We start from the raw sequence: 21931 nt of genomic DNA on the forward strand, positions 1-21931 counted from the left end.
ACTACACACTGATCCCTCCAGCTGTCACACCCATCATGCTAGCCAACATTATAATTGCAAAAGACTGGGTGAAAGAGAAATGCTCCCAGCTGGCACCAAAACTAACTAGAGCTAGTACTGAGCTACAGTTACCTGGACTTTATGTGGTGATGGTGCAACCAGGGGGCCGTCTCAACTGATCTCAGATTGTTAGTAGGACAATGTAAAGAGATAAACTCCTTCAGGTTGCTGAGTTCTATGCTGGGTCTTAAATAGGTCCCATCTGCACTGTACATTTAAAACAACATGATACCCAAAGAATCCTGGGAACTACAGTTTGTTAAGAGCACTGAGGTGCTGAGAGTTGTTAGCAGACACTCCAAGTGTCTCTGTTTTCCAAGGACAGTCCTGGATTTACAGAAGCCGTCCCAGTTTCTAATTTGATCCCGGAATGTCCTGCTTTTCCTCAGGACATCCCTATTTTCATTGGAGAAATGGGTTTGGAGTTATATGACCCCCTGAGTAATTTGAAGGCATCCCTGTACAGTATAGGGAAGGGGTTTTTTTAATGTTTAATGTTTTATTATGTTTTTTTATATGGGCAACCCAATCAGGTGGGAGGGGTTTAAATAGTAAAATTATTATTATGGAATGGGACATCCCTATTTTCCTTGGAGAAATGTTGGAGGGTATTTCCCTCACAGAGCTACAACTTTCAGAGTGGCTCAAGAGTCAGTCCCTGATCTCAGGGAACGGTGGGAACTGTAGCTTTGTGAGTAGAAAATGGAATTGCCTTACAACTCCCAGCACCCTTAACCAGCTACAGTTCTCATGATTCTTTGGGGGGGACTAATGACCATTTAAAATGATATGATACTGCTTTAAATGTGGGGCCTATGTTTCAGAGGAGCTGCTACCCCTTGGAACAAGTGCTTATAGGCACAATTTTAGATTCTTAATATAAAGTACCCATACTAGAGAAACAAGTCACACCAAACTCAGTGTTGACTACTGATGGATGTAACTTGGGTCGTGATCCCACTACACATCCACTTTTAGTGTTTTAGGGCAAAGGTTACAGCATTCCTAGCATAATAATGTTCAGAACCAACTTTTTCTCTCTATTTGTAGGAGAATCTGGCTGCACAGAGAGCTGTTGTCCAACCTCTATGACAACCATGAAGCTACTTCCCTTTCTCCTTCCCTACCCTGTGTGGCTGTGCTGAGTGTTGATTGGCTGGCCCTTGTGCTTTGAAGATTTAATGGTAAATAATGGGTTAAACCACAGAGCCTAGGACTTGCCGATCAGAAGGTCGGCGGTTTGAATCCCCGTGACAGGGTGAGCTCCCGTTGTTCAGTCCCTGCTCCTGCCAACCTAGCAGTTTGAAAGCACATCAAAGTGCAAGTAGATAAATAGGCGGGAAGGTAAACGGTGTTTCCATGTGCTGCTCTGGTTCGCCAGAATCGGCTTAGTTATGCTGGCCACATGATCCGGAAGCTGTACGCTGGCTCCCTCGGCCAGTAAAGCGAGATGAGCGCTGCAACCCCAGAGTCGGTCACGATTGGACCTAATGGTCAGGGGTCCCTTTACCTTTACCTTTAAGGAATTTTTATTTTTATTTTGTTTAAACATAAGCAAGTCATCCACATCAATAACCAAAACAGAAATTTGTCTGTCCAGAAGTTTCAGGAAATTGCTTTTAGCAAGCAAAATTCCTTCCTTCCCCACCCACCATTCATTTCCCTGACTCTGGCATGTTACAAATTGTAATTTTTACTAAATGCTTCATCTGCAGGAAGGCTACTGGGTGTTCTGTTTAAAACACAAGCCCTCTCTCATACATTGCCTATCATTAAATGAACTAGCAACAATTGCAGCACATCTTACCAGTGTGGTAGTCTAAGATTTAATTCCAAAACAAAGTGCTGCATTATGCAAGTTTTGGGGGGTGTCCAATAAAAATAGATATTGGTGCCTGGCAGCAACCAAACATCTTGTGATAGATCATGATGCCTTTGAAAACATCTTCCATGACCAAATGAGTACAAGACTTTCCCCTTCATCTTGTACTTTACGCTTTTCTTAAGAATATTGATGCCATTATGTTGGTACACAGCTTCTTTCCTTTTAGATGAGCGCCACAGACACATTTCTTTCAGCCATAAGGAGAATTCTTGAGTGGAATGATATAAATGCATGCCATTCCTCGACAGCTAGAGGTCATGCAGCTTAATGGATGACAGAGCATGAGCTGTAAACCAGGAAGTCCTGTGTATGAATCTCTCCTCAAGTTATGAGATACTTAATAGCATTACTGTGCAATCCTGTACATATCTCCAGAGAAGTACATCCCATTGAGTTTAATGAAGCTATGGAATTTCAGCCTTATGCAACTCACTTGCATCTAGCTACTGTAACTGGAATCTGGAAGGATAATAACAATACTACCTTACAGGGGTTTTATAAGGATCTGTACACACTGAACGCCATATAAATGCTAAGAGTTTTTAATAAGTTACACCGGTTAATTTTGCAAAGCCAGCTGCATGGTCTGAATATGGTCAGCTTGCAGTTGTGCTCAGGGACTCTTTCAAAAAACAGTTTATTTTGAATTTTCTAGCCCTCAATGAATCAGTTGCCCTTTCATTCAAAAATTTACCCCCAGTGTCATTTCAGAAGCAACCTTAATGCAATAACTGCACTTTATCTGCAGTTATATCACAGGCTTTTGATTCTTACTTGAAACAGTTCAGCTGAATAACAGAGGAAGGATTTGAACAAGTGCTTATTTATTTTCTTTTAACTCCCACCCCCTTTAGATGGTTGTTGGATGTTTCCACATCTGCTTGTCTTTTTGGTTGCTGTCTGTGTTTTGAAGAAACATCCAATATTTTTTCAATTATCTCATTACATTTTGTATGTTTCAAAGGAAGGTTGTTGTTGTTTTACTTTACTTTTTTATATTTTGTGAACAGCTTTGAGGTTTTTTAACCATCAAGCGCTGTGTAAATTTTAATAAAGAAATAAGCCTTTTCTTAGAGAACCACCCTTTTAAAATACAAAAGTCAATTAATGCCTATGCTACAGGCAATTACAACTCTACAGTACACATATTTAGTGCATTCACACTTTGCCTTTTAAAATGTATACTTTAGAGGGATACATCCAGCATAATGCAGCCAGATGTCCCTTTGCATAACAGGGCTTCTCCTTCCTCTTCTCCCACCTGCAATTCCAAAATCTGCTCTGGGGGTGGGATTTGGGGACTCTCTGGAGCATTTGCAGATTTGGGGCTAATGGAAGGATAAGAAAAACTGAAGGTCTCATTGTGCAAATGGACACATGTTGCACAATTAGACGGACATCACTGGATCTTGCACATATATCTTAGGTGCTTGCCTAAAAATGTAATCAGTATGGTGACCCTAAATGATACTGAGTGCATCAGATCTCTCACACTCTGTTTGTACAGCTTCCAAAGTAAGTGGTATTTGCCTATTTCCAAATGAACCTTGAAGACACTATATGTTAAAAAAAAAAAAAATTAAGGAGATTTGGAAGCAGGAAAACACACTAAAGAAAGCTACCGGAAATCCTCAGAAGAAGCTGAGAATGGTTTCCTGATGGGGCAACTGCATTTTGCCAAGATACATTTTTAAGTTAACTTTGGAGTAAGCTCAAGTCAAGCTGCCATATGGAATTACTCCGTGCCGCAAAGCTGGCCCAGGAACAAATATTATTTAAAATATATATTCTGTATGAATTCCTCCAACGGTGATATGTTTGCATTACTCCCACATGCTATCAGTTTCCAACAGTAAACATCATTCATATTCATTCATAGTGGAGAATCATGAAATAACGAAGTTGTACTTGTGCTTGGTTATTTTGACAACACTACAAAGCAGAACCATATTAAGTTATTTGCCTCAAAGCCTGCTGGCACCTGCAGTTTAGCATATTTACTACCATACTTTGGAAGATTGATCACAGGAAGCCAAGCTATCCCCTTTTTAAAAAATCAGAATCAGCTGTTTTTCTTCAAGCAGCCTGTCTGATCATCGCCTTAAGGATAACCGAGATGTTTCTTTTGTGCTAAATGCATTTATACATTTGGAGTCCTAGTAGCCTTAGGCATCCCCAGTTGCCACTAAGATAACAACCCTCCTTTCAACTTTATCAGTAATAAACAAGTTAGGAAACAAACTGACTCTCACCCTTGCTTACCAGGTGTGGGCTGCCACCATAGTTGTGGTGGCAGCTCAAAGTAGACTCTCTTAACTGTAGAGACTTCTTTGGAGTGGGCTCTCAGTTAGATAACAATGGTATTGCTTCAGAAATATTTTCCCCAACAGCCTCAGGTCTAATTTAAAATCTGTGTGAACTGGGTTGTCTTAAGTTCTCATGCAGCATAATCATAACTGTGGCCTGGGCAGATATCATATTGTAAACTAATACTGGGCACACAGTTACCTAGTTTAGATATGACAGAAGGTGAGTGAGATGCTGCACAGGTAAGTATCGTTTGCCTTTGTGCAAAGGATAAGGGTTTAACTGCAAAAAAAAATCAAAAAACCAGACGGAGACTACATATTGGTAGCTGTATTTTTTAAAGAAAAAATTCTTCACATAATAAATACATCTTATACACATTGACTTCAAATTTACTTCAGAAATCTATTTACAATATAAATAATTATAAATGGAAACAATTTTCAAGATATTGGTGACATAGCTAAGTTGGGTTTCCTACGTTACATTCCAAAGGAGAACTTCAAATTACAGATGTTATGCTACAATGTCACTAGAACATGAACATTGCAAGTCGTGGTGTTTGTGATGTTGGCAACTTTGCACTTTTGCCATACCAGCGAGTAATCCTTTCGGCCTTCCTGATCCTAAACACATTTTCTTCAGTTTTACAATTTGCTCTGAAGTGCTCCACAGAGCTTCCCCATTCACTTAAATGGAGGACGCCTACATTCCTTTACATGCATAGAGCAGCCCATTCCATTGAGCTATTGGAAATGCCTGTGAGCGCAAAAGGAGCTCAGTATGTGCCTTAGAGTGCTGGATCAGACACATTATCATATGGGATAAAAGACCTTTTGATTTTGGTGGAACTCCAAGTAAATATGCTTATAGTAATCACCTTATTCACTGAACCTGAGCATGCTTATTTGGAATTGATTTCTTTTAGAATAAATGGGACCTGCTTTTAAGTCAGTGGGTAGAATCCGGCTGGTCCTCTTGTTGCTGTTCCAACAGAAGGCATCCACTACTGGAATAGGAGGAGGGGAGGGTTTTTTGCTGATGTCCCCTCCACCCTGCAGTCCCCACAGAAATCTGTTTACCATTAGCAGACCCCTCCCTGATGAATTCAAAGCCCATGCCCTTGCGCCAATGGAATACCACCCAATTGGTTTAGAAACAGGGTGTCTGCATATCCGTGAAAAAAGAAAGCAAAATGCATCATTATCTTAGAAGTGCTCTTGGATGCAGTTATGTTTGACCTTTAAAAAATCCCTTTAAGGAAAAATAAGACCATATCAATACTTAACAGAAAATAGTTGTGCATATTAATTTCTCTTTTCTTCTTAAAGTAAAACACTGTTCTTTCATAATAAGCTTATGTAATTGCTTGGTTTTAAGAACACTTTTTTCATTTGAAAAGTAAGCCACATGCATTAAAAATAAATAAGAGTTTGTTTTTATAAATAGCTTAAATGACTACAATAATAATTGAGCATATTTGTTTTCACTGTTAAAAAGAGAGGTTAGTAGCAGTGACTAGAACTGGACACTTCGATTTTTCAGCCCAATCGTGGCCAAGCTGGGTGCAATTAAGGGTATGATTTCAGTGGCTTAAGTGCACCTAACTTGGCTAGGACAAGACACTTTGGCTTGGACTGTAACATGTTCCATTCACAGAACAGGACTCTCCTGCCTTCTCCTTCCCTCTGAAGCCCTCACATCCTCAACACACATACAAACAAACAAACAAAAAAATGGGTTCAGAATAGAAGAGCACATGGCTAGGCAACTGCAGCAGAAAGGGTGGCTACCAAAACTGTGTTAGCAAAGGCATCTAATGCTCATTCTGCTACCTTCTGAATTCCAAGTCTTTGTGTTTATTGCCAGCTTTACTGTTTCCTACCATGAAGAAATGAGCCATCTTTCATCAGCAGGTATATTCTTCCCATCTGAAGCCAAGATTAAACCACAAGACTTTTCTGTCTTTGAAGTGAGCATCAGTTGTCCTTAGCTTGTCCTACGGTAGTCTCCATGATAAATACACGATATTGTTTTATTATGCAAAATAAAAATGCATTGCAGTGCCTATTCTGCAAAAACAACAAAAGCTTCTGAATTTCTCTATCAAAATATTTAATTTTCTGTTGAGGCACATTCTGGAGGTAACAGTCAACCATAAATAAAAGAACAGCCTCAGATAGATGGCAGTTTATGCTATTTTGATGGGAATGAGTAGCCTTGCTGTTTTACTTGCATTGTTTCCAGATTCTTGGAAAGATCAGAGGAAAGCCATGTGACGAAATAAGAAAACTTTTAAATGCATAAACAAATAAAGTAATATAATTCCTATCAGAATCACCCAGGCCAGAGCTAAACCCAGTCTGTGGTTTTCCTGGGAGCAGATCATTCTACAGAAGGCAGCTGCACCAAAACTATACAGCAAACATGAAAGTTAGAGGAAACTGACTGCATATAAGCTCAAAATCAACAGAAAGGCTGGATTTTGGATTTCGTGCTTTAATTTTAAGTGCATTTTAGCTCTGGGGATAGATTCCAGGTTTTGGCAGATACACGAAAGAATGTTCAAACTGTGATGAAAAACACTTGAGTTTCAGTGAAAAGAAAGCAAGTGTCCAATTAGCAAAAGAAAGCAAATAACCATTTAGTTGTTGTTTTAAAACAAACAAACAAACAAAAATCAAGCACCCCCAGGAAGTCTTCCAGATGAGGAAGAACATCACGTCAACATGCATTTTGCAGTATTTGTTAAGCACTCCAAAATCATAGCACACGTTTCAACCGATTTGGAGCACTGAATCTTAAACCAAATACCCACCTTTTGGGTGTATTAATGCACCATTTCGCAATATTAATTGGGGGTGGGGGCATTAAAGCTCTGAAAATAAGACCAATTGCATTTATGCACAAGACAGCCTATTCCTTCAGTCCTCTCCTATCCTTTTTGTAAAATATGCTGTACAACAGCATGTAATTTTTATTTAAAATTTGATAGAACACATAACCATTTAAAATTAACAGGTGGCCGTTGTCATAACCAGGCAGAGGCATTGCATAAGCACTTCATTGTGAAGAGATCTAGCTGAGGCTCAAGCATATGGACTTTCTAGCTTAAACAGCTGCACCAAATGGATTACCTTTCAGGTCTTAGACTCTAGAGTGTGCTATCGGACTCTGACAACTCTTGTTGGGATCCATAGAATCTCAGCTTTCTTTTTTTCTTTTTATACAGCACACTACTACCATAACCCTAAATGAATCTACACTGAAAGAGGGGAGTGGGTAGAAGGTAGATTTAGACTGCAGCATCATACTCTTCAGACATTTGGACAGAATGTGCAGACACTGTAAAACCTTCTACCCAGAGCATACACATGGATGCATCATGTAAGATCTAACCCAGCACAACCATGTTTGCCAGTGGCACTTCTTCATAGTGATTTATGTAAGCAGTATGTGGGTGGGGGGAATGGGCTGCCAGACTCATACTGTGATCATCAAAGGCTGTATTCAGTAACATGGTTGTATCACATTAGGCATCACTTCTTCCACATGGCTAGAAGGGATACATAGAATCATAGAGTTGTAGGGACCTTGAGAGTCATCTAGTCCAATCCCTTGCAATGCAGGAATCTCAACTACATTATGTGGAGCGTTTTAGGGGCTCTGGAGTCTGGGCTAGGCACCTGTCACACGGATTTCAAAGCTAGTCAGAAGCATAGAGGATACTGCATGATGCAGAATATCAAACACAGTCCAATCCAAAGCATCATTACTGCAGTGCCGTTGTGAGTAGATTTCACACTTTCGGCTATGAGGAAAGGCTTAGAAACATAAGGGCATTATATGCTAAAGACCCAGCATACTTCCAGACTATCACAGTTTTTGAGTGGGATTCAAATACATCCTGGAAAATTCATCTTGCAAAACACACTCCCCCCAAAGATCAGACCTTTTCTAATAAGGAAAGTGATAGGGGCATGTAGTGGAAAGTGAGGGATAACACTTCCTTGATGCAGTGCCGTCCTACCACCCCGCAGACAAAGCAAGATAAATGCTCATTAAATAGCCAACATGGACTAATCTCTCTGGAAGATACCTCAGAAACCAGGTGGCAGTAATTCACAAAGCTTCCCGATGTCACGGCAAAGTTGTGGTTGATAATTTTAAACATTAGGAATAATCGAATCAATACCAGGTCTCATGATTAGTCCACTTGCTTGACCAACTCTGCATGTGACAGAGGAGGCATTATACTTCCCCGCATGCCAAAAATGGTTGCCAGAAAATGAATTTCTCTTTGTGTTGATACTTGTACGATAGCAAAACATTTTCACGGCAACCATTGGGGCCTCTGCATAAACCCCAATCATTCCCAAAGAGCTCTTATGGGACCACTGAAAGTTGCACTTCACTGGCCTGTTTCATATCATCCCTGCCAGCTTTGATGCATTTTCAGAATTTTCTGAAACTGGGCAAGCCAACCATTCTCCACAGTTTTGCTGAATTTTCCCTCCTTTCCCCCCACCTCCGAGTTGTGTTTCTGTTTTTCTGACACACCTGTGTTTCTGACCCTCAGCCTCTCTAACATCACCTCTGTTGGACTTTTCCACAATCCCTTCTATTTTTTTAGCACAGGTAGGATGACCCTTTGGCCCTTCAGATGTAGCTGAACTACAGCTCCCATCATCCCCAGGAAGCCTGGCCAACGGCTAGTGATTATGCGAGTTGCACTTCAGCACCATTTTGGAGGGCCAAATGTTCCCCACGTCTATTTTAGCAAATCAGGAAGTTCTCTCTCCACACACAACTCAGTTATTCTTAGACCGAGGACAGGGCATGCCAAGTTGTGGGAAATTATGTTTGAATGCTCTTCCTTTTCTTGCTTAACTTCCACTATGTTCTATCCTATACTATACTCCTTCCCAGAATGTAACCATTTCCCACAAAGTGATCACAATCTGATAGTCTCCTCTCTTGTATAACTATGCAGTTTCCAGAAGATTGAAGGGACCCATGCACAGCAGCACTCAACATCCTGACATTGCACAGGGGCCCCTTCTGAACTTTGAGGGACCACTGCCACTTCAAAAAAATGATTGGGGGCCCCACGGTGCCCCAGGCCCCAGGAGTCAATGGCCTTGGCAGTTACATCTCTTCTGCTACTCCAAACCAGGATAAGAATGGCTCATCGCCCTTCTGTCTCTCCCTTGTCACATGACCTCAGCAAGCGGTTCTCTTCCTGTCTGTGTTTGTTGTCCAGCAAGTCAGCTTCCAGGTCAAATACCCATATAATAGCCAATACCCTATCAAAGAACCACACCGGCCCTATAACTTTTATCTAGCAGTCCAGTGCAGTCACTGGAGAAGCAGGACCAGTATAAATATGAAACTGCACAGATAGCTTTGCTTTAAAATGGGGGGGGGCTGCATTTCACTTTCTTTTTCATGGAAAGAGTGCATAGCAGTTTTTGTCTTATGAGGGTGTGGCAGGTAGCCAGAGGCTTAGAAATTCAGTCGCTCTCTCTACATCCTCATACATTTCCACACAATGAAAAATCTGCCCCCTTGATGTACCCCAGAAGCTCGCAGAATAGATCTACACCACCACAATGTAGCATCAGCTTTGTGATTCAACTGACTACTGTAACCTTAACTGAGACCAGTGCATTTTCAACAGTAACTTAGATAAAGCAACACTTCCCCCAGTACCTTACAAGTATTCTCTCTAGTGCATTGTAGTTTTATCAAATGCCAGTAACAGCAAGGGTATCAAAACATGTGTGCCTGCTGTTACTACTGCAAAGATATTTTCCTAGCACAAACTTTTTTTAAAAAGAAGAAAAATGAAAAGGGGGTTGGGAAACACCCATCAGCTCCCATTGGTTATTATAACAGAGGTCCCCTTATGTCCCTGTGCTGGATCTTGCTGCATCCGTAGGTGAGACGTCACATCAAAGTGTGACCCATTGCAACCCAAAGAATAGTTCCTGATGGTTTCGCTGTCGTAAAGGTGCTCCAGAGCATATCCTGTTAGCGTGTATGCATGCTTATCAAAGTACTGCCGATGGGAATTGTAATAGTTTGGGGATTCTGCTGAGCTATCCCCTGGAGTTTGATGAGGCGACACTTCTGACTGAAGGCAGTCCTTAGCCAGTATCAAACTGGATTTAGAAATTCGGTCAGAATTGGGGCTGCTTATTCTAGACAGCGCCGTGGGGCTGTTGTCATAGTCATTGTCATGGGGGCTCATCAACTTCCCATCTTGTTGCTGTGTGTGTTCGCAGGGAGATGTGTTGGTGACACTAGGGACCCTGCAGGCATCTCCTCTCAGCTGTTGTTGCTGGTGGTGGTGGTAGCTTGCAAAGCAAACAGAGTGCTTTTTCCCTGCTCCGTTAATGGAAACCAGCTGATCGGGAGTCGACTTCCGCAACTGCAGCCTGTTTTCTTCTTCTTTAATCATTTGCTGAGTCGCTCTTATGAGAGTCTCAATTTTACTGGGCTCGTGTGGGCTGCCCTGATACTGCTCAGAGTGGTATCGGTCACCTGATTCACTAGCAGAACCAGGGTCTGGGGAACTAACAACGCTTTCTTCATCCCAGTGCCCTCTTCCTAGAAAGTGGGGTAAAACAAAGGAGAGAAGCAATCAGCAACGGGCTGTACGCAGTCAGAGAACAGCAGAACATTCAGACCTTATGCACGCCCAGTGGGAATATAACTCTTATAATAACTACAAGTCTTCTGCAACCATGAAATGGTGAAATTAAGCCTCCCCACCACCTGTTTCTTTGACCTTGTGACCAGTTCACAACACTGAAGTATCAGCAGAAGGGCACAACTGACAGAACTCCCCTGTCACGGTCCAAGTCAGCCTTTGCCAACCTAGATCTTCTTAGGCTCTAGCAACCTTCAATCCAAGACAGTACGAGCAGTGGTCAGGGATTGTGGAATTTGTAGTTCAAAACATCGCACCAAGTTGGGGAGTTCTGGTTTAGACTCTAGGGCAGAGGTGGGGAACCTGCAGCTAATGGGTCACTCTAGACCCGCCAAATCAGCTGTCCAATTTGTCCCACAAAGTGACTGGTGACTGGGAGCGGCCGCCGAGACCATATAACACCAGTCTTGAAAGACCTACATTGGCTCCCAGTGCGTTTCCGAGCACAATTCAAAGTGTTGGTGCTGACCAATTCAAAGTGTTGGTGCTGACCTTTAAAGCCCTAAACGGCCTCGGTCCAGTACATCTGAAGGAGCGTCTCCTCCCCCATCGTTCTGCCCGGACACTGAGGTCCAGCTCCGAGGGCCTTCTGGCGGTTCCCTCACTGCGAGAGGCCAAGTTACAGGGAACCAGGCAGAGGGCCTTCTCAGTAGTGGCGCCCGCCCTGCGGAATGCCCTCCCATCAGATGTCAAAGCGATAAACAACTACCTGACATTCAGAAGACATCTGAAGGCAGCCCTGTTCAGGGAAGTTTTTAATATGTGACATTTTAGTGTATTTTTCATCTTTGTTGGAAGCCGCCCAGAGTGGCTGGGAAACCCAGCCAGATGGGCGGGGTACAAATAATAAATTATTATTATTATTATTATTATTATTATTATTATTATTAGCTGGCCATGCCCGCCTATCACACACGCCTGACATCAGGTGTGGAACAGGCAAAGCCACAGCTGCCAAAGAACAACAAAAAACACACAGTTTAGAGTGGACTCCTCATCATTCTTTTGTTATAGGCTTCTTGGTAGTGGCACCCTCCCTGTGGAACACCCTCCCTTCAGATGTCAAGGAGATAAAGAATTACACAACTTTTAGAAGACATCTGAAGGCAGCCCTGTATTGGAAGGCTTTTTTATTATTATAATTGGCTTGCATTCAGCACTATTTAAATTTTGCACCAAATACAAGTCCCATTGCTTTCTGCAAAGATCAGATCCACCTGATGCCATATTATGGTATTAAATGATTGACAGGGGATGCCCCCACTTGTCAAATATGGTCAATGAGTGTAAAACTTCATTTCTGATAGAAAAAATATTCCCTAATTTTAAAGATGCTTGACACTTCAATCATGGTCACACTTTTGGAAGTCCTACTGTGCAAGCAGAATTAACTTACAAGTAGCCATATAATTTGTTGATGTTAAATGTGTTCTGTTGTATTTCAAACATTTTTTTTTATTAATTGTATTTTATAATGTTGTTTTAAATGTTGCAAGCCACCTTGAATCCCAACTTGGGGGAAATGTGGACCATAAATACATTACAATAATTATAATGCAGAATAATAACAATTGACTGGCTGAAATGGTCCTTTTAAAAATCTCTCTCTCTCTCTCTCTCTCTCTCTCTCTCTCTCTCTCACACACACACACACACACACACACACACACACACCCCAGTGCCCTGAATATTGATGGGTAAAATCAATTTTTCCAAATATAATGTATTTTGTTTGTCATTCTCACTAATATCTAGTTTCCAAGAGTCTTCTTTTTTGGTGAGATTATGAGGGTGAGCAGTGAGTTTGTTTGGGCTCTGGGTGAGAGCCAGGAGGCTGAGAGGGAGGTGTATTAGACGGAGAAGATGTTGATTTTGGTCTGTATTTATTCACAATTTGCATTAATGTATTATTTGTTTATGGAACTGTATTTTTGCAACATTTGATTGTTGTTTAAGTTGCCTGTTGCTGCTACTTTAGTTTTCTACACACAATTTAAATTATTTTTATATATTAAGTGGTACAGAAATTAATTATTTTTACACACACTTTCCCTTAATATATGCATTTTTGTAACCACTGGTTGGTTGGAGAACTGCATTGCAAAATTTGGATAAGTATGAATTTTGAAGGATGGCTGTGTTTTGGTGCTCACACAGTTTTGGAATGTCTGAATTGGATAGATTCACCTTTAAATGTGACCCAAATTGAAATTCTCCCCCATCCCTACTTCCAGGTAAGGTGCTAGTCAACAAACAGACCACAGATATCTCCTAACTCCATTGTTAGGTCCATAAATGGTCAACTTGAGACCATTCGAGGCAGGCCTTTCAAACCCTGGCTCAATGTTGCTACCACAACCTGCCTTCCAGTACATTTACCACTTACCGTGAATTCGGTGTATGGAAGTTATATGAGGCATGCTGTTTTCATAGGCTTCTCTGCTCTCAGGAGAAGATTTGGTTAAGGGAAGTCCAGATCGGGAACCCCACCATGCTTCCCTCCCAGACTGTGGTGTGCCAAGGAAGTATCGGCCGGCCTCACACCTGCTACCTTCACAGGCCTGAGTGTGGAAGTGTCTGTCATCAGCCAACCTGGAATGGTCAAGTGCAAAACCATAGCAGAGAGCACTGCGGTCTGAGTATTGTCTATAGGCACAGGAGACATCGTGATGCTGAGAGTTTGGCCTTTCAATGGGATCCATCAATTGTGGAGAGGCAGTGTCGGTCAGTGGGCTGCCACCCCACTGGCTTTCATGGTCTGATTCAGATCTTTCTGTATGAAATCCAGAATACTGCAATACAAAGAAAAAGGGGAAAGAAGACATTAAGGGTGGGATACGGTCTAAGAAGCAATTTGATTTACTGAAAACTCAGAACCCAATTCACAAAACGGAGGAGTTAGAACTGAAGAAGGACTAAGACAAGTTGCATCCATAACTAGGCTGTGAATCAGAATGCCTGCTTTCTCACTGCTACATAGCACTACAAAGCTTTCTGCATTGAAACTAGCACTATTTTTCAAGAAAAAGAGGTGCCAGAACTCATCAGGAACACCTCCCTTGCTCTCTTATAATACCAATGACACCCACCTGAGAAGTGCGGGAACTGAGTTCTGGTGAGTTCCAGCTGAAAAAAACCCCTGATTGAAATCATAAATGTAAAAGCTATAGAAGTCAAATGGGACTGTTTTTGTCTATTCAGCCACAATCCCAATGGCCAAAATCCTTTTAAGACTCCATGAAGTGGCATCAGACCCACTGCCACCTCTAGCCCTCTCCATATAATCCCATGTTATGCAAGAGCTTTTCACAATAGTGCTCTGTTGTGTCTAGTGATACTGCTGTAACAGCAACACCCACTCACTCTGCTTTATGGGCTTACTGTGCCAATATGATGTTTCAGTTAAACTCCTTCTTAGTTTGATCTCCACCCTTAATACTTATTTGCTGGCTCTCAGGTTTAAAAGTGGCAAATGAAGACACCATTTCCCAAGTGCTTATAGAGGCCAGAAAACTATGTTTGGGCAGTCATTTCCCCCTTCTCACCTGCAAACACTTGTTTCTAAGTTTATTGCTTCCCCAGAATCCACAGCCATGTACTTAAAAGGCTCTTAAGCAGAAGTTTTTTAGGAATCACTGGTATTATGATCACAGTGCAATTCTATGTACATGTGCTGAAACACAAGTTCAACTTACTGGTAGTTCAACAGTAGTATTCATGGCACTTCTAGACTGTCACTATTTTCTGGTGGAATTAAATCACATATTCAGGTTGTGAAGTTACAGTTTGTTTGTTTGTTTGTTTGTTTGTTTGTTTTTAACATTTGCTTCTGGTGTACAAGTATCTCAGGCAAATAATGCTAAAGTCTTCCATAACAAACCCACTTCCCAAAATATAATACTTTTTGCAATAAGGAGAGCGGTGGGAAAATGCACCAGAAAGTGTGAGATAACAATTGCTTTGATGCACCTTAATTTCACCTCTCCACAAACAAGAAGAAGGTGGAGGTATATTTGGGGGAAGGAAACCAAATTAAGTTCTCATGAAGAAGAAATGAAATCAAAAGAGAGGGGGAGAAATATGAGGCCAAAATAGAAGCATGCTCTTGACCAATTCCAACCATATTTGGAAGTGGTTTCTTCTCATTTTCCTCCTGTCAACTCTTCTACAGCTGTTAACATGACTTGTCTAGTCAAATTACAAGATAAAACTTGGGACAAACACTAAGAGCTTATTTGGCCTGGAGTCACTCCTGAAATCAGTCACCACTTTCCAAAACTAAAAGGACTACTGGCAGTAAAGGAGCACCAGAGAGTTCATATGATCTATTTCTGATCATCTCCAGTCAGCCCAGTTCTTCCTGTTGTACTGATAGCTTCCAGCAGGAGGGACTGGCAGTTCCTGGAACAAGAGTTGACATCCAGTGTGCTTATCCAGTGTGCCAGCAGAATGACAAGAGATGGGGGAGTGAGCATTGACCAAGGATGGCATTACTAGAGGCATCCATAGTGCTTCATATTAGGGACAGCTTGCATTGTGTTTTTGCCCTGTTGCTTAAGCACACGAAAGTTGCAATAATAGTACTGTTTAAGTATAATGCAAGCTGTACTTCACCAGCCTCGATCTCATGTTTAAATAAGTGTGCTTTACCCACATTTATTTTGGGGAAAGCCATGGGGTACAATCTGGAATATGGTCTGATCTGAATCAGAAACTCCTTGCCAGTTTTCTGCAGGAAGTCACCGCCTACCTGACTGCTGTTTATACCAAAGGCTCTCAGCATAGGAGCCAATATCTGCCCCCCCCCCCAGTTGATGGGCATTGCCATTCAAATGGCATGTGTGATTGATTATGCAGGGTGGGGCTTACCCAATATTTCATTCAAGTTGGCACCCTGGTGCTCAGACTTCTAAGCGCACCCTCCATATGTGTTTTTTATTGTGCGTTCATGATTATTAGTGCTCGTGAAGCTACTGAGGCAGTCACACATTATTTTGCTTTCAATACAGTTTGCAAGTGCAAAAGTTCACTTGTGCATACCCCAAAACCTCCTGCTAAAACCTCATAGCTTATTATAACACAAATGTTCTGCTCTATCTTTGTCCTGCATTTGTTATGCAATAGCAGCTCCTCCAGACAGCAATCATTAGATTCTTCTTTAAAGCCCGGGAGCTCCCAATCAGAGCTGGTTCGAAACTCTGCTTGTATGTTCCAGCCCCCTGATTTGGAGGTTTTGTCTCAGATATGTGATATTTGATGGTATTTGGAATCATAGAATTGTAGAGTTGGAAGCGATCCCCAAGAGTCATCTAGTCCAACCACCAGAGATGCAGAAATCACAACTAAAGCATTCAAGACAGATGGCTATCCAACCGCTGCTTAAGAACCTACAATGAAGGAAAGTACACCACCTCGGAGGTAGTCTATTCCACTGTCAAACAGCTCTTACTGTCAGAAAGTTATTCCCGATGTTCAGTCCAAATCTCCTTTCTTGTAACTTGAACCCATTGGTTCAAGTCCTACCCTCCAGACCATTTATCACAAAGCAGGGCAGGGGTATGCTCAAAAATACTCAACCTGGCTAAAAATCATTCAAGGTCATCCCTATCCAGGTCATGGGCATAACCGGGGGGGGGGGGGGGCTAGATCCACAAATATTATTGAAAAGCTTTGAAAGTACTCAGTTATCGGAGGTTCTGCCCCCTCCCCAGCAGAAGCCAACCCCCCGCAATGTCCTATTTACAGGGTATTTTTACCCCTGATTTTCTCAGTAAAGTTCAACAACTTTGGCTGCCCCCACCCTCCACCAATCCTGGCTACGCCCATGGCCCAGGAATGTAATTTGAGCAAACATAAGTGTTTTAGAATTACCAGTGTTATTTTATATTTCGCTTGTTTCTATGTTTATTTTTTATTGGTGTTTTAAAATAAATATTATAGACTGTATTCCGTAAGCTGCTTAGAGATCTTTTGTTCTAGTAAGCAGTATATAAATCTTGTATAATAATGATGTCAATCCCTGGCATTAAGAACAGGTTCTGTAACTGAGCGCCCTGGCTCAAATTAAGTTATGCATTATAGCATTTATATATATCAGGTTCTTTATATATCACCCTGGCAAGGTGGCTACAAAAAATCCCCATGCAGTGAAAGGGCAGATCATGTGAGTCGGCTCTAAGTGGTTTCTGGACAGCAGCCAAAAGGAGGTAAAGTCTTTCATGGTCTCTCTTTTTACCTAAGCTTTATATAAATACAGAAACAAAATAGGAAAATCAATACATTTTACGAGAGTCTAGCTCCCCACTCCCTCCTTTTCTTGTTGAAAGAGCTGCAAAGCTTACATTTTCAGGCTCTTACAAGGCAAGCTGCTTCAGGGGAACAGATCGGCTTACCAGTTACAAAGCTGTAAAACACTTAGGTTAAGAAGAGAGGCTGAGAAAACTGAGAATGCACGTGGTAGATTTCAGGGGAACTTAAGCATGCATCAGTATGCGCCGGGTTGTAACTTTATTAAGCTGCTAAGCGCTAGCACATTCTTGCCGGCTGGCTTGGGGAAACAGCACACAAACCCTTCCCATCAGACCTTGATAGGTCTCAGTGCCAGTCTGGCCAAGGACAACAGAACCAGGCTTCACACCCAAAGTCAAATGTGTGCTACAACCTATGTGACTCTTATTTCAATTCCTGGGCAACACCACTGCTCTTACAAAGGAAGAGAGAGAGAAAAGCCTTCTCAATAAAGTCTCCTTTGCTATCAAAGGTTTCTGCAGTACTGGGCATTTGCAACTTTCTTCTTAATTTGTGCCTGAAACTTGAGGGGGAATCACAGATGCTGTCTGCACTGTGCTGAGAACATATGCATGCTTTTAAATCACTTTTATCTTGCTTTTTACTAATGTAACTCTGAAATCTTATGTATGTTCATTTTGCATTCACTGTTATAGGCAGAACAGATGGCAAAAGGCTTAGATTAAAGTAACACAGCACAACCATTAAACTAACCTCTGCTGCTAGTGAGTCAATGCCAGTTTGGGGGTTACTTTTAGCAATAGAAAATGGAGAGATTCTCCCTTGTGTTTTTCAAAGTTGGAAAAAAATTGTATGGGTCTATTGGTATGAAGTCTGGTGGGCTGAATGTGTTGAGTGGTATCTTATGGCAACTTTGCCTTAGTGGATACTGGATTATCACTAATCTGACCCCCGCCCACACCACCCAAGTACGGCAGCTACCCTGCCATGTCATATTTTATTCCTTTCTACTCTTTGTTCCCCAGACTTTGGAAGCGTATTTTGGAGGGGGGGGATTGGCAAAAACAAAACAAAACAAAAACAAACAAACAAAAAACAGATATCCTAACTTATGTAAGAAGCCCTTTCTGCAAAGTCACCATTGGGTCCAACCCATTATTTATGCAGTCCTTTTTAATCAACGAAACAGAAGTTTCTAAATGAAAGTAACAGGCTGCAGTATAAGATGGTTAGCTTTTGGAGGAGATATCAATATTCATCACATGAAAGCTTAGCAATATTTCATTGACACTCATCAGCCAAGGCTATTACAGTAAATAAGTTTGGAGTTAAACAGCTGCAAATAACATTCCAATCAGTGGCTTAAACACAATTCTCCAACAGCGCTAAAAAATGAATTGCAGAAGATCCCCTGAAAGGTCAAACCAGATGCTGACCAAGTGTTTCCATTATAGAAAGAGTACTTTTCATTATACGGTCATTATAAGGAAAGATTACCGTACATTCAGATGATCATTATCAATAATACCTCTTGTCAATTTCTGCTGTACTGTGAATAGGTGTGTGTCAATCTGTACTTATTCTGTTGTTTATTATAGCATAGGTAAGAAAATTGACATAGCTCTAATATGACATGATGAACTCTGGTGACCTTGGTACAAGTTTGATATCAAAACATGCCCTAAGGGCATTCAGGAAACACCCTGAGTTCCTCACACTTTGCGTAAAGGTCAGCACATGTACATTTAGTTGCTAGTCTATTCTAATGTTACCAGATTTTTTTTTCAATGAATCCGGGGACGCTTTTCAATTTCAATGGATTTTGTATGGGGACTGATGTGTAAATCTGGGGACTGTCCCCGGGAATCGGGGACATCTGGTAACCTTTATTCACCACCTGATAATTTGATAATTTGAAGACAGTGAGCAGACAAAAGATAATCAGTTCAGTCATACCCCACCAGGATGATTTCCTTTCAAACACTTAATCTGCAATATGGACCAGGTGAAGCTGGGCAGGAGCTCTGGGGAAAAGGCAGTAGAACTATTGGAAATTGTAGAAATTGCTCATCTCAAGGCCTTCCTCTCTTTTCTGTTGGAACACCTTGACCAAAATGGTATAAATCCCCCAGGTTTCAAAAAGTCAGCTGGCTCTCCTAGCTCCAGCAAGGACCTTCCATCAGTGTTCACAAGGAAGGAACACACACACTCTTAAGGACAGGTATGCTATTCCTCCCCCTCCTCTGCATTTATTAATTTACTATTAGCGTGAGTCTTGCTGGCAAAATTGTCATGCTCACTTCTGGAGGCTTTTGAGAATAGGTAGGGATTCTTCCATTCTTTAGATTAAGGTATGTAGGTATGGTAGTATTTGCTGCCTGCTTAAATTGAAAATTTACTGTCTGAAACAGCATTGATGTATTCTATCACTTTCATTTCATATAATAAACCAAGCTCATCTACCTCTCCAACTCTACTCTCTGCACCAGCACTTAGTACCTGCCATCTGAGACAGCTGCCTTCCTCAGCTTAATGGAAGAGCTAGCCCTGCCCACCGACTTTCATAATACTCTCTGCTCACTACCTGCTCACACCTCATATGTTCAGTTTTTCCTCATCATTTAATCTACTAGAGTTCAAAACCATGCAGGCAGCCTCCATTAAGTAGAGAAGCTCTCTTCTGCAGGAGAGCTGCAAGGATATGATGGAATTTCCTCCATATGTCCTAATCACTAACACACACACACACACACACACACACACACACACACGCACCACATTTGTTCATACTCTTACAAAGTAAGATTAGCAGACAAGGACACCAAGAAAATATTTTCAGTTGTCGCCCCAGAGTTAGATAATTTATTTCCCACATGAACATAGAATATATGTTGCAGGGGAAGCTGCCTTGCTCCAAATCAGACCTGTTGATCCAGTTAGCTTGATACTGTCTACACTCAACTGGCAATGAATCTCCAGAGCTTCAGATGGAGTCTCTCCAAGATATGGGAGCATAGGAAACTCCCTTATATTGAGTTAGACCTTCTTTAAGCACAACCATAATAATGAAAAAATCATGTTATTCATACCTGTGGATATGGAGATGTCCTAGATTTTGACTTTGTGCTCGGCAGACGTGACTTGCTTCCTTTTCTGTTGTCAGTGATTGTTGGTGTTGAGTTTGCATATGGGAATGATGGCTTTGTTGCTGAAACTTGATCCAATGAGAGCTGTAGTCCTTTATATTCTGTATCCCTGGATAAAAGGAATAAGGTGAAATTAATACCATCCAAGACAACTTGGGGTTAACTTGTATAGCTTTCATTTTATGCAGTGTCTTGGTCCCTTTTGTAAGAAATCATCCCATAAAATATACAGACCTGTAGCAAATGTGTGTCTCTTTCCAGACTACAGAAGAAAAGTGGAAAGGGGAGGCAGCGGCTCAGGAATAAATAAGAGAGAATAGCAAAGGTACACATCAAACAGTCTTCCCTGGACAAGAGAATGCTCCACATGAGCAGTGGAGACTGTCCATTCATACAGAGAATTCTTCAAATATAGTGATGAGCATAGTTAAATTTCATGCCCAGTGCTTCATATGTCAATAAGGAGTCAGTGAATGCAGATGGCACAACAAAGAGCATCAAGCATTAATGAAGGCAATAAATAGATACAATTGAAACCATCCATTGGAAGGAAAGATTTATAACAGTACACAGTCACAAAATTGTCTAAGACGATAAAGAGTACACAATTATTAAGAATATATCCAAATTTCTGAGGCTTTTCAAAGGATAAACAAGAGGATTCATTTATTATAATCTACACATAAGACCTGAGGGGAAAATCCCTTTAAAAACTAGAAGTGTTGAAGTTTGCTCCAAATTTTGCTCTAGAGTTAGTCAAATAAATCCACCTGAACTGTTTGTGGTGCAGGCCTCTGTATATATTAAAATGACAGCAGTGTGGGTCTCAATATAGACAATCCGCATTTGATGGATAACTCATTAGTTTAGAGTTAATTCATTACATAACTTTAAACAAGCCAAGAACAGTGGCTCATTAACTGGAACTGGGCAAAGCCAGACCTCCTGTATAAAAGTGACAGGTCTAGTCTATATTATACCACATGCAAAAATATTTATAACTGGGAATACACGGAGCACTATAAACTAATGTGGTAGTTTGAAAAGTTGGCTTGTCTAGAAATTGACAGATGAGGTACAATCAATCTGAATATACAAATGCTTCTGGTCATTTGTCAGGTTTCTGCCTTGTGTCCGTTGGTGTTTATTTCAATGGAATGGGTGTCAGGACATAATGGAAGTTTTGTACAATGGCCTGGCTTACATTCATAACCTACATTAAGAACATAGGACAAGCCCTGGTGGATCAGACCAAAATCCAGGATCCTGCTTTCCCGCAGTAGTCAACCATATGCTTAAAGGAAGTCCAAAAGCAGGACACAAGGCCAACAGGTCTCTTTCTCAGAGACTGATCAAAGGCATGGTGCCTCTAATTCTGGAGGTGGTGGTAGCCATTGATAGTCTTATCCTCCATTAATTTGTCTAATCCCCTTCTAAAGGGGTGGGAACCAACCATCACCACTTCTTACAGCAGCAAATTCTATAGCCTCACTGTAGCTTCACATGCAGCAGAATTAATGAGTTGAGTTTGGAAGTGGTAGAATGGACTCGACTACTTCAGGAGGGGCA

At 41.3% G+C, this 21931-nt stretch overlaps 1 protein-coding gene across 2 annotated transcripts in view; it reads right to left on the reverse strand.

Annotated features, from left to right (window-relative positions):
* Positions 1–4573: 4573 nt before the first annotated feature.
* The window catches only part of SIM1 (SIM bHLH transcription factor 1), a 58426-nt gene continuing 41068 nt past the window's right edge, over positions 4574–21931 (reverse strand). For both annotated transcript variants that reach the window (XM_081856416.1, XM_081856417.1), the window contains exons 9-11: positions 20306–20471; positions 13354–13759; positions 4574–10864 (exon numbers count right to left, since the gene is read on the reverse strand). In XM_081856416.1, coding sequence (XP_081712542.1) covers positions 10125–10864; positions 13354–13759; positions 20306–20471 — 1312 coding nt within the window. In that variant the 3' untranslated portion in view covers positions 4574–10124. The remainder of the gene's footprint in view (positions 10865–13353; positions 13760–20305; positions 20472–21931) is intronic.

This window comes from Podarcis erhardii, assembly GCF_964252035.2.
Source record: "Podarcis erhardii genome assembly, chromosome: 3".
NCBI lineage: Eukaryota > Metazoa > Chordata > Lepidosauria > Squamata > Lacertidae > Podarcis > Podarcis erhardii.